Source organism: Myotis daubentonii, chromosome 19, assembly GCF_963259705.1.
Source record: "Myotis daubentonii chromosome 19, mMyoDau2.1, whole genome shotgun sequence".
Taxonomy (NCBI): domain Eukaryota; kingdom Metazoa; phylum Chordata; class Mammalia; order Chiroptera; family Vespertilionidae; genus Myotis; species Myotis daubentonii.
Window position 1 is genome coordinate 22,563,447 of NC_081858.1, and position 12,106 is coordinate 22,575,552.

A 12,106-nucleotide genomic window follows, 5' to 3' on the forward strand; every position below is an offset into this window, starting at 1 on the left:
TGGCACATTAATTTTTGTCACCTTGGAGGCGAGACGTGATACGGTTGGACACCCCTTGGGCTGGTTTGCCGCTCCCTGGGGCCATGGAATTACCTAAGAGGTGTCAGGGGGCCCAAGCCCAAGGGGTCTGCTTCCAGCTCCGGGATTCCAGGTTCGGGTGGGGCTTCAGAATGTGTCCATCCTTCGGAGGGAAGCCTGTGGACATTGCTGGGTCCTGGAGGGGCCGAAATGGCTTCAATGGGCTGGAGATTTGAGTCCTGGGTTCTTGGAGCCCGAGTGTCCAGCCCACGAGAAACCTCCCTCCCAGCCACGGGTGTCCACCAGTCTCTGGCCACCAGCCAGTACCCACGCACCTGCATGTTTTTGTCTTGAAACAGGAAGACCGAGGCAAAATAAGGGACCTTTTCACACCCCATTTTAGATGGACAACCTTGCTGCTGTGGTTTATATGGTAAGAGCCATTTGTTGACATTTTGATCCCCTTCGTCTGTGCCCTGTTTTGGGGGGTGGGGGGGGTGGGTTTGTTTGAACACAAAGCACAGAGAACTTTTTTGATCTCGGGGAACGTTTGCAAAATTCAGTGGTTGGAGCATCACTTTCCTGACCTCTGTCTCACCCAGATAGCGCCTGTACTATTATTTTCCCAGTTGTTTTCTTTCATTTGACTCACTTTTTACTCAGATAAATGCATTTGAAAAGGAAACTTTATATGTCTTCTTTAAAGGAAAAAAAAACCACACACACACTTTAATTTCAGGCCATAGATAGAAGGCGCCCTTAAAGATAAATACAGTGGAAAGTTGCCAGGTTGACGGTTTGCCAAGGTCTGAGTGGCTGTATTTAAGAGATAGAGAAACAGACAGAGAGGGGAGGTGCTAAGGACGCACTAACATAAGCAACTCATCACTTGAGACAGAGATACAATCAAAAGAATTGAAAGGAAATTTACAAGGGATTTCCCCCCCCCCCCCCACAATGAGATTTCATGTTGATGCTGTGTCAGTTCCCCGCTCCACTCATATTGCCTTGGGTACCACCAGTGGCACAGGGCCCGTAGTTTGGGAAGCATCGATTTGGTTGCCAGGGGCATTCTTAGAACTTTCAGTCCTGGTCATATTCTATTTTTCTTAATAACCGGGGTGGGGGTGGGGCTTTTAACTCCACAACCAGTCAAATTTCAGCTACTCTTCCAACTCTCTTTGCAGCCAGCCGAGCACACAACATCAACAGTGCAGGCGCTGGGCCTGGGTCAGGCTTTGTGTCCTGTTTCAACCAGTGCTCACCTTTCCTATTCACCTTTGATCAGAGTCTAGAACAGCCGTGGGCAAACTACGGCCCACGGGCCGGATCCGGCCCGTTTGAAATGAATAAAACTAAAAAAAAAAAAAAAAGACCGTACCCTTTTATGTAATGACTAGGGGCCCGGTGCACGAAATTCGTGCACTGGATGTGTGTGTGTGTGTGTGTGTGTGGGGGGGGAGAAGTGTTCCTCAGCCCAGCCTGCCCCCTCACACATACTGGGAGCCCTCAGGCGTTGACCCCCATCACCCTCCAATCGCAGGATCGGCCCCTTGCCCAGGCCTGACGCCTCTGACAGAGGTGTCAGGCTTGGACAGGGGACCCCCATCTCCCCCTGATCACTGGCTCTGGCCCCCGCCCAGGCCTGAGGCCTCTGGCTCAGGAATCATGCCTGGGCAGGGGACCCCCATCTCCCTCTGATCGCTTGCTCCACCCCCCGCCCAAGCCTGACGCCTCTGACCCAGGCTTCAGGCCTGGGCAAGGGGACCATCATATCCCCCCAATCCCCAGCTCCGCCCTCCACCCAGGCCTGATGCCTCGGCCAGAGGAGTTGACCCTCATCACCCTCCGATCACCAATCACCAGATCGGCCCCTTGACCAGGCCTGAGGCCTCCAGCAGAGGTGTCAGGCCTGGGCAGGGGACCCCCAGCTCCCCGCGGTTGCAGGCTCCGCCCCTGCCCAGGCCTAACGCCCCTGGCCTAGGCGTCCGGCCCGGGCAGCGGGGACCCGCAGCTGCAGCGGCCCCGCGATCGTGGGCTTCGCTTTAGGCCCAGGCAAGGGACCCCTAGCTCCCGGGACTGCCAGCTTTGACCGTGCCCAGCTCCCATCGCTGGCTCCACCCCTACTTCCTGCTATCACTGGCCAGGGCGGCAAAGGCGCCTGATTCTCCGATCATGCCCCCCAGCTCTTAGCTCCCCCCTGGGTTTCTGATCACTGTCAGTGGCAGGGGGCTTCTTCCTGCTTTCCCTTTCGCCTCCCTGCATTGTGCCTACATATGCAAATTAACCGCCATCTTGTTGGCAGTTAACTGCCAATCTTAGTTGGCAGTTAATTTGCATATAGCCCTGATTAGCCAATGAAAAGGGTATCGTCGTACACCAATTACCATTTTTCTCTTTTATTAGATAGGATGTTTACTTTGAATTTATATTAGTTCACACAAACACTCCATCCATGCTTTTGTTCCGGCCCTCCGGTCCAGTTTAAGAACCCATTGTGGCCCTCGAGTCAAAAAGTTTGCCCACCCCTGGTCTAGAAGATCTGGGCTGTGGTGTCCAAGGCGCTGTACAGAGACCTAGACAGTCCTGTCGTTATAGAAGTGACAGGACAGCAGACTCTTTAAAAATATATACAAAAAAGTACATAGGAACAGGGGTGGGGAGGTCAGTGAAAGTGGTTAATTGTAGGGAGGAGCAGGGGGAAACTTTGACAATGTATAGAACGGGGCTCCATTTACAGAGTTCCATACACAGAACTCTGCCCCCGCCTTCCTGAGAGAGGAAACAGCTCACCAAGCACTCACGAAGCACCTGCTGGGTGCCAGTCTGTCGGATTTTTAAAGGTGTCTGGAGGGGTGCAGAGTTGAGGGCACCTGTCTCTGAGAGCACGTAATCCCGTTGAGTCGACACTGGGTGAACACGGAAGCAATGAAGTAGAGGCTAACTTTAGCGCGCTGGAGAAATCACTAAATTTGCCAGCACATATTGTAGCCCAAGGAAGTGAATCAGTGGCGTCTGGTTGTGACGGGGTTCCCACATACTGTACTGGGTGAGAGTGTTCGGTCCTCCAGACTTGAGGATCCGGGTTCCTGGGACAGTCGGGAATGAGTGAACTGCCTCATTCTGACCTGAGGGTCTAGTGAAGTCTGCAGACTCCACCCCTGTCCTGGGTACACAGCAGTTGTTTAATAAATGGCTGGTGCATTGATTTAGCTCTCAGGAATTCGGGGGGGGGGGGTACAGAGAGCTGGAGCCCAGTTCTGTATGTTCTGTACATTAGTAAAACTTCCGCCCCCTCCTCCCCTCTCCAAGTGGACCGGACCAGACCAACTCAACCCAGAAGCCCTGACAGGTGTCAACGCTGTGCTTTCTTCTAAACGTTGGTCCCCCCCACCCTCCCCCTATTGCCGGTTGAGTGAACAGCCTCGGGGGTGGCATGTCTGTGGTAGAATCCAGCTCTTGATCTTTCAAAGGACACAGATTGAATCCCCTTTATCACATCACTGTGGTTTGCACCCGCCATCTTCCCGCTCCAAGGGCCCCAGGAAAGGCCCCAAGGCCCATGTCTTTACCGCTCCTGCTTCTCTCCTGGCAGGTTTTCCAATGCGTTTTCTTACTACGGATTAGTCCTGCTCACCACGGAGCTCTTCCAGGCGGGAGACGTCTGCAGCAGTGAGTATGGCAGCCCGTTCACCCGTTACCACGCCTGCTCCCAGCACACGCCACACACACACTCCCACCCCAGGTTCTGCCCTCACAGGGCCTGGCCTTGCACAGATCCCACAGACTTTACCCCACAAACTCCAGGGAGAAAGTGTGTGCAAAATCTGAGCCTAGAAGATCTGGGCTGTGATTTCCATGGCGCTGTACAGAGACCTAGACCAGTGATGGCGAACCTTGTGAGCTCGGCGTGTCAGCATTTTGAAAAACCCTAACTTAACTCTGGTGCCGTGTCACATATAGACATTTTTTGATATTTGCAACCATAGTAAAACAAAGACTTATATTTTTGATATTTATTTGATATATTTAAATGCCATTTAACAAAGAAAAATCAACCAGAAAAATGAGTTCGCGCGTCACCTCTGACACGCGTGTCACAGGTTCGCCATCACTGACCTAGATAGTCCTGTTGTTATAGAAGTTACACGACAGCAGTCACTCTTTTTAAAAAAAAAAAAAATTTTTTTTTATTTATTTCAGAGAGGAAGAGCAAGGGAGAGAGAGACAGAAACATCAATGATGAGAGAGAATCATGGATTGGCTGCTTCCTGCAGGCCCCCACAGGGGGTCAAGCCCACAACTCGGGCACGTGTCCTGACTGGGAATGGAGCCGTGACCTCCTGGTTCATAGGTTGACGCTCAACTCCTGAGCCACGCTGGCCGGGCAAGAGTCATATCTTACCGAGCTCCATGAAGTACGGCACTGAGTTTAACCGCTAGGACTCTGCACATTAAGTCTGAGAACCAGGTTGGGGCTCAATCCTGGCCACACAACAGAATCGCTTGGGGGAGCTTTTCAACAATTCCAGCGCCAGTTAAACAATGCCCAGCCCAATTTCATCGGCATCCCTGGGGTGGAGCCGGGGCACCCGTGTTATAAAAGCTCCCCAGGTGATTCTGTTGTGTAGCTGGACGTGGGAACCACCGGACAAAAGAAACGAATAAAAAGCAAAGTCTAGATGCCAGTGCCTGGGCTTTCAAATGGTTCTGTCCTTGAGATAATATTAACTTCCTAGCACTGAACCCAGGATGGGGGATAAAGGGGTCAGGTTCTCGCATGTCTGCAGGATTTGCCCACTTATCTTTTTCTGTGTTAAGCCGCTTTCATCGTAGCTAATGGTTTGGTTTGTTGGGTTAAGGATTTCGTGAGATGGCAGAGTCACATCTCACTGGGGGGGTGTGCGCGTCTAAATGAACTGCTCCGAGGAAGCAGCTCCGTTGTAGGTTTGGAGTTTGGGACCGATGGAGCGTAACTGCATGCCCCTCACAGTGAACCTGCTTCAGCCAAGCAGAGGGCCCGGTGGAAGGTTACAAAGCAGGGGTTGGCAGCTCTGTCTATGAAGTGCCAGACAGTGAACGCTGTAGGCGTGGTGAGCCGGGTGGCTCGAACACTAGCCGTGAAGCAGCTACGGGCAATGTGTAACGACAGGCATGGCTTGTGGGCCGAGAAAACCTTGTTTGTGAGCACAGATTTGAATTTCAGGTCATTTTTATGCCACGAAGTGTTCTTCTTCTTCTTCTTCTCCTTTTTTTAAAAACATATTTTTATTGATTTCAGAAAGGATGTGAGAGAAAGAGAGATAGAAAAATCAGGGATGAGCATCACTGATTGGCTGCCACTTCTATGCCCTCTACTGGGGATCAAGTCCACAACCCGGGCACGTGCCCTGATCTGGAATCGAACTGTGATCTCCTGGTCACTGAGCCATGCCGGCCGGCCGGCCTCTGCATTTAGTTTTTAAAAGTTAATAATTTTAAAAATGTAAAAACTACTCTTACCCCGTGGACCAAGTAGAAACAGGCAGGAGATCAGATTCGGCCCCCAGCTGGTCATCCCCAACCCCATTAAAAAGCTCTCTCTTATCTCTCTTATATCTGGTGGGAAAGTAATTCTGTGGAACAAGTTCACAGCCAGAAACCAGGGAGTCCGAGTGCTAGCTCCAAGTAGCTGTGGGACCCTGGGCAAGTCAGTCACTCAGTATTTTCTTCGTACCTGCTGGGTATGGTCCAAGTGTTATGACATATCAGTGAACACAAAAGACAAATCTCCTGGCCTGTGAGCTTGCATTTTGGTGTAGAGAGAGGAAAAAGAGAGAAAGAGAGAATAGTGAAATAAGGAAGAAAATTATATAGTGTGCTGGGAAGTGATCGGTGTGTTACAGGAAAAACTTTAAAGAAGTATCTGAGCACATTCTTATGCACACCTTGCTTTCATTCTCTTGACCATCTTGTCCAGTGATTTTATTGGCCCCAATTTTTTTTTAAAATATATGTTATTGATTTTTTACAGAGAGGAAGGGAGAGGGATAGTCAGAAACATCAATGAGAGAGAAACATCGATCAGCTGCCTCCTGCACACCTCCCACTGGGGATGTGCCCGCAACCAAGGTACATGCCCTTGACCAGAATCGAACCCGGGACCTTTGAGCCCTCAGGCCGACGCTCTATCCGCTGAGCCAAACCAGTCAGGGCATTAGCCCCAATTTTTAAAAATATTTTTTATTGAATGCAGAGTGGAAGGGAGAGGGAGAGAGAGAGATAGAAACATCAATGATAAGAGAGAATCATTGATCCGCTGTCTCCTGCACGCCCCACACTGGGGATAGAGCGCATGTGCTCTGACCGGGAATCAAACCTGTGACCTGTTGGTCCATAGGTCAATGCTCAATCACTTGAGCCATGCCAGCCGGGCTGTCCCAGTTTTCTGAGGAAACGGATACTCAGAGAGATGAAGTTCTAGAATGCTGGTTGGGATTCAAACCTGAGGCTGTCTGACTCCTGAGCCTGGCTGGGTTCTTTTCACGGCACGCCAGCCAAATCATACTCTGCAGAGAAGGAGGTCTGGGGAGCAGGAGAGTGTGGCTCAAGGCTCTGCACATGGCTCATCCTCTCCCTCTGCTGCCCACCTCCCAGTTTCCAGCAGTAAGAAGGCAGTAGAGGCCAAGTGCAGCCTGGCCTGCGAGTACCTGAGTGAGGAGGACTACATGGACCTGCTGTGGACCACCCTGTCCGAGTTCCCAGGTGAGGGACGCGTGGGAAGTGGGGCCAGGCAAGGAAGCCTGAGAAGGTGGCAGCTGTCCAGTGCCACAGTCTTTTTTTTTTCTCCTCTCTCTCTTTTGGCAAAGCTGATGATAGTTTTATGGTTAATTAGCCCAATTAGTCCAATTATTATGATGCATTTCAGTTGGATTCCCAGGTAGTGCCACGTTCCTGGTGCCACCTGGAAGCAAATCCCATTTCCGGGGGAGCTGGGGATTGTTTTTTCCACCCTGAGCTACACATCGTCAAGAACTGTGAAGGGGCTGAGATTTCACTCCACGTGAAGGCTAACGAGTTGAAGCTGCCCAGTTTCATGCATGCTGGCAGGAGACACGAAACTCCTGGGTCAGAGACAAATGGCTCCTGAGCACAGCAAACAGCACGAGTAGCATATTAATGTCAGGTCTCCCTGCCCCAAGTCCCAGGGGGATGATGAAGAAGGGGCCAGGGAGATACTACAGTGCTGTGGATCTGCCCACAGCTGAGGAATTCGGGAATCTATATCTATGTATATAAAAGCCTAGCAACCTAACGACTGGTCGACCAGTCGCTATGAGGCATTGACCACCAGGGGACAGACGCTCAATGCATAGGATCGGGCTCCCTGCTGTCTGGATCGGGCCTGCAGGGATCGGGCTGAAACCGGCTATCCAACATCCCTCAAAGAGTCTGGGATTGCAAAAGGGCACAGGCCAGGCCAAGGGACCCTACCAGTGCACAAATTTGTGCACCGGACCTCTAGTCTTTTATAATAGGCTGCCAGCAACCTGCCCAGCCTGTGTCCCAGAGAGCAAGACATCACCTTTATTTTATCGAACAGTAAACAAACATGCCCTTCACTCTAGAAGGAGACTATATCTTTATCTTTCAAGGCTGTTTCTATACAAACAGCCTTGAAATGATAGCCTGGAACAAAAGGGCAGCTAGTACTTCTCTCTGCTCACAAGATGTAGAGGAATATGAGAATTGTCTGCCAACACCAGTCACACTGGAAGGGGCCAGTGGGATGTCAAGAAATCCAAACCTACCCATAAAGCAATGGAGATCTATCTCTTTCCTTCAGAAGGAATAGCAATGATTATAATGATAGTAATACGTCATATTTATTGAGCGCTTACTGTATTTCAGGCACGGTGCTAAATGTTTCACAGATAAGTTCTCATTAAATCATTAAATCTAATTTAATCTCATTTAACTATACAATCTGAAGTTGTATAGTTATTCCCTTTTTAAAAAATATTTTTATGGATGTTTATTTTTTTATAGCATTTTGATGTTTTTATTGATTTGAGAGAGAGAGAGCGAGGAAGGGAGAGAGAAACATACATGTGAGAGAGAGGAAACATCAATCAGTTGCCTCCTGCATGCACCGCAACTGGGGAATCCAATCCACTACCTGGATATGTGCCCTGACCAGGAATTGAGCCCACCACCTTTTGATGTTTGGGACAACGCTCCAACCAACTGAGCCACACCAGCTAGGGCTAGTTCTTCCCTTTTTACAGCTGGAGGCAGTGAGACTGGAGAGGTGTCGCAGAAACTGATCCTGCAACTTGCTGCTGCCAGGATCTGCATCTCTGTGCCCCAGGGCTGTCTCAGGAGGAATGGAAAGCCGAAAAGCAAGCAAAGTGGCCAGAAGTGCCAGGGAATTAACGCCGGGGAACAGCCTTCAGCCAATGACTGAAAGCTCATGTGGGGCAGGATCTGCTCTCACACTCACTCACTCGGTTGTTGGCAGGATTCAGTTCCTCCAGGGTTGTGGGGCTGAGGGCCTCAAGTTCCTCATTGGCTGTTGGCCAGAGGTCACCTTCAGTTCCTTTCCAGGTGGCCAACAAGGCAAGCACATGGAGAGAGAGAATGCCCCCACCCCCACCACCACAAAGTCATAGCCTTTATTAAAAAACTAGAGGACTGGTGCACAAATTTGTGCACGGGTGAAGTCCCTCGACCTGGCCAGTGATTGGGGCCGATCAAGGCCGGCTCGGGGGAGGGACCACGGGAGGTTGGCTGTGGGAGTGCACTGACCACCAGGGGGCAGCTCCTGCATTAAGCGTCTGCCCCCTGGTGGTCAGTGCACATCATAGCTACCGGCCAGTTGGTCAGTTGTCTGGTAGTAATGGTTGCTTAGGCTTTTATATATATAGATATATTGTTTTATTGATTTCAGAGAGGAAGGGAGAGGGAGAAAGAGATAGAAACATCAATTGATGAGAATCATTGATCGGCTGCCTCCTACATGCCCTACACTGGGGATCGAGCCTGCAACCCAGGCGTGTGTCCTGACTGGGAATCGAACCGTGACCTCCTGGTTCATAGGTTGATGCTCAACCACTGAGCCGTGCTGGCCGGGCCATCACAGCCTTTTTATAACCTCATTTCAGAAGTGACATTCCATCACGTGCTGTATTCTGGTCATTAGAAGTGAGACACTAGGTTGGCCCCCTCTCAAGGGCATTGCACAGGGCGTGACTGCCAGGAGGTGAGGGTCCCTGGGAGCCAGGTCAGGAGCTGCCCGCCATGGTGCCCTGCTCCCTTCCAGGTGTCCTGGTGACTCTGTGGATCATTGACCGCCTGGGCCGCAAGAAGACCATGGCGCTGTGCTTCGTCGTGTTCTCTCTGTGCAGCCTCCTGCTGTTCATCTGTGTCGGCAGGTGGGTGGTGACACCAGCTCCCTCTGGCCAGCAGGCTGATGTCTCAGGTCCTGGGCAGTGGCTCTTTGGGCCTGTGACCCGCTGGGGGTCATCAGAGGGATTCCCTCCAGCCCCTCCCTAGTGCTGAGGCCTGAAAACTGACCAAAAGATAGGGCTCAAAGTTGGGCCCCCTGGTGAGGGTTTGGTCCAGGTTCTCCTCCAATACCATCACATTTAGACCTTTGATATTATCTCCCAATAAAATCATGCATATAGCTGTTGGGTTTATATATGGGTTTAAGATGTTCATTGGTCCCGTGGAAATATTTTAAATTGGCCCTGTATTATAATCCCTTTTCGGCTCAAAATGTGGAAGTGGCCTGTGCCTCTTTTGATCTGTGAGAAGCCCCAGGCACAGCCTGGTGAGGAATCTGGGGAAGGTCTGAAGATACAGCTTAGAGCAGTGGTTCACAACCTTCTGGCCCTTTAAATACAGTTCCTCATGTTGTGACCCAATCATAAAATGATTTTCGTGGCTACTTCATCACTGTCATGTTGCTACTGTGATGAATCGTCATGTAAATATCTGATATGCAGGGTGGTCTTAGGCGACCCCTGTGAAAGGGTCGTTCCATCCCCAAAGGGGTCGCTACCCACAGGTTGAGAACCGCTGGCTTACAGCATGCAATGCTGATATTCTGGGATGTTTATGGGAACAATAGAACAGAAGGTTGGGATCAGGATTCTCCTAAAATTACTGAACAGAAGTTGACTTTCCTTGGCTCAGTTGGTTCCTGGCTCAATACCTGCCGTACCGGGTCCTTTCTGGTCTTCTGATTATTTATATCACTTCTCCCCAACCTGGGCGCACAGATGTTTCTATCTCTCAGCCTGGTGCTTTGGAGAATGAGAAGCCTTTAAAAAGCAGGCCTTAGGGAGGGCACTGGGATGTGAGTGCCCGCGTGCCTGCATCAATTATGTTGGGTGGCGGTGGGCTTTGCCCATTTCTGGGGTGTAAATTCTGCCTATCTGGGCAGATAGGACTTTGCTGAAACAAGCTGACAGAAAAAAATACCTGCTCGACTTTTTTTTGTTTTTTTGTTTTTCCTCCTCCTAGAACGATGCTCACTCTGTTACTCTTCGTTGCAAGAGCGTTTATTTCTGGAGGCTTCCAAGCGGCCTATGTTTACACACCTGAGGTAGGAGGGGTGTCTGGGAGCAGCTGGGCAGTGAGGAGGGTATGTAAATATGACCACATCTGAGGGGTGGAGGCCAGGGGTGCTGTTAAACATCCTACAGGGCACAGGACCGCCCCCTCCCGCCCCCATGGAGACTGGGCACGTGGCCACTCCTGGGGATGAACTGAGACGCCCTGTAAGCATCTCAGTCTCTCTCTGTATGAAATGCCTTTAACGTCCATGACCAGTGAGTGCTTCAAGGTCAACTGGTGGAAAGTGACAGGTAGGACAGTCCCTGGATCCTGAGCGGAGTTCCTGGCGGAGTCTTTGGCGACCACCAAGGGGGCAGGAGGGCCTCCTTGCTAGGTTCCCACCCACAGCTCAGCCTCTCGCGTTCTTTCTCAGTTGAATTTCCTATGTCCTTTGGGGTAAAAGTCATTACCCCAGGATCCCACCCCTTAGTGGGGTCACCAACACCTGAGGGATTCGCCCCAACTTGAGGCCCACCGTTGGGGGTCAGTGCCATCATTCCTGAGCTGGGGCGGCAGGAGGGACCTGCATTTTCTCAAGGCCACATCTGGTGGCTGTGTTTCAGGTCTACCCCACGGCGACGCGAGCGCTGGGCCTGGGCACCTGCAGTGGCATGGCAAGAGTGGGTGCTCTCATCACTCCGTTCATTGCTCAGGTAGGTGTCCCCCCAAGTACAGAGGGGGTGGGTGTGCCAAAAGCCAGCGCGTGGCAGGCAGTTACAATATGCTGAGCCTTCTGTGGGGCCCTCCGTGTGTATTATTGTATTTCATCCTAACAACCCGTCTTATGAGGAAAGAAATACGGCTTGCAGATGGGAAAACTCAAGCTCAGAAGGGTCAAGGGACTTGCCCAAGGTCACACAGCTGGGAAGTAGGGAAGCTGGGGATCAAACCCAGGTCTTTCCCACGCAGAAGACCTCTGGGGTATCATATGATTTGGCTAAAAATAATTTGGATGGGAACAAGTTGGCCAGCATGATTTGTGGGAAACGAATGTCCCTGCCCCTGGCTTCTGAGTTGGATCGTTAGATGTAATTGTAGAATTTTGCAACCCGATGTGTATCTTGAAGCATTTCAACCTATTTTTAGGGATTTTTTAAAAAAATATTTTTTTATTGATTTCAGAGAGGAAGGAGAGAGGGAAAAAGAGAGATAGAAACATCAATGATGAGAGAGAATCATTGATCAGCTGCCTCCTGCACACCCCACACTGGGGATCGAGGCGAGATCCTTCAGTCCGCAGGCCGACGCTCTATCCACTGAGCCAAACCGGCTAGGGATCTTATTTTGAAATATCTTTACTTTTTACATACCTAATTTATTTTCCCCCTCTTTTTGTCACTTTTTAAAATTGAGACAAAAGTTTGTTATCACACAAAAAGGAGCCATTTTAAACCAACAATTCAGTGCTATTGAGCACATTCCTAATGTTGTGCAACCATCACCCGTAGTTAGTTCCAAAACATTTTTATCACCCCAAAAACTCTGT

General features: G+C 50.5%; 1 protein-coding gene across 1 annotated transcript in view; it reads left to right on the forward strand.

Annotated features, from left to right (window-relative positions):
* SVOP (SV2 related protein) overlaps positions 1 to 12,106 on the forward strand; it is a 38,432-nt gene that overhangs the window by 24,556 nt on the left and 1,770 nt on the right. The window contains exons 10-15 of the mRNA XM_059676079.1: positions 378 to 451; positions 3,614 to 3,690; positions 6,655 to 6,762; positions 9,320 to 9,431; positions 10,528 to 10,609; positions 11,184 to 11,273. Of these exons, the coding sequence (XP_059532062.1) occupies positions 378 to 451; positions 3,614 to 3,690; positions 6,655 to 6,762; positions 9,320 to 9,431; positions 10,528 to 10,609; positions 11,184 to 11,273 (543 nt within the window). The remainder of the gene's footprint in view (positions 1 to 377; positions 452 to 3,613; positions 3,691 to 6,654; positions 6,763 to 9,319; positions 9,432 to 10,527; positions 10,610 to 11,183; positions 11,274 to 12,106) is intronic.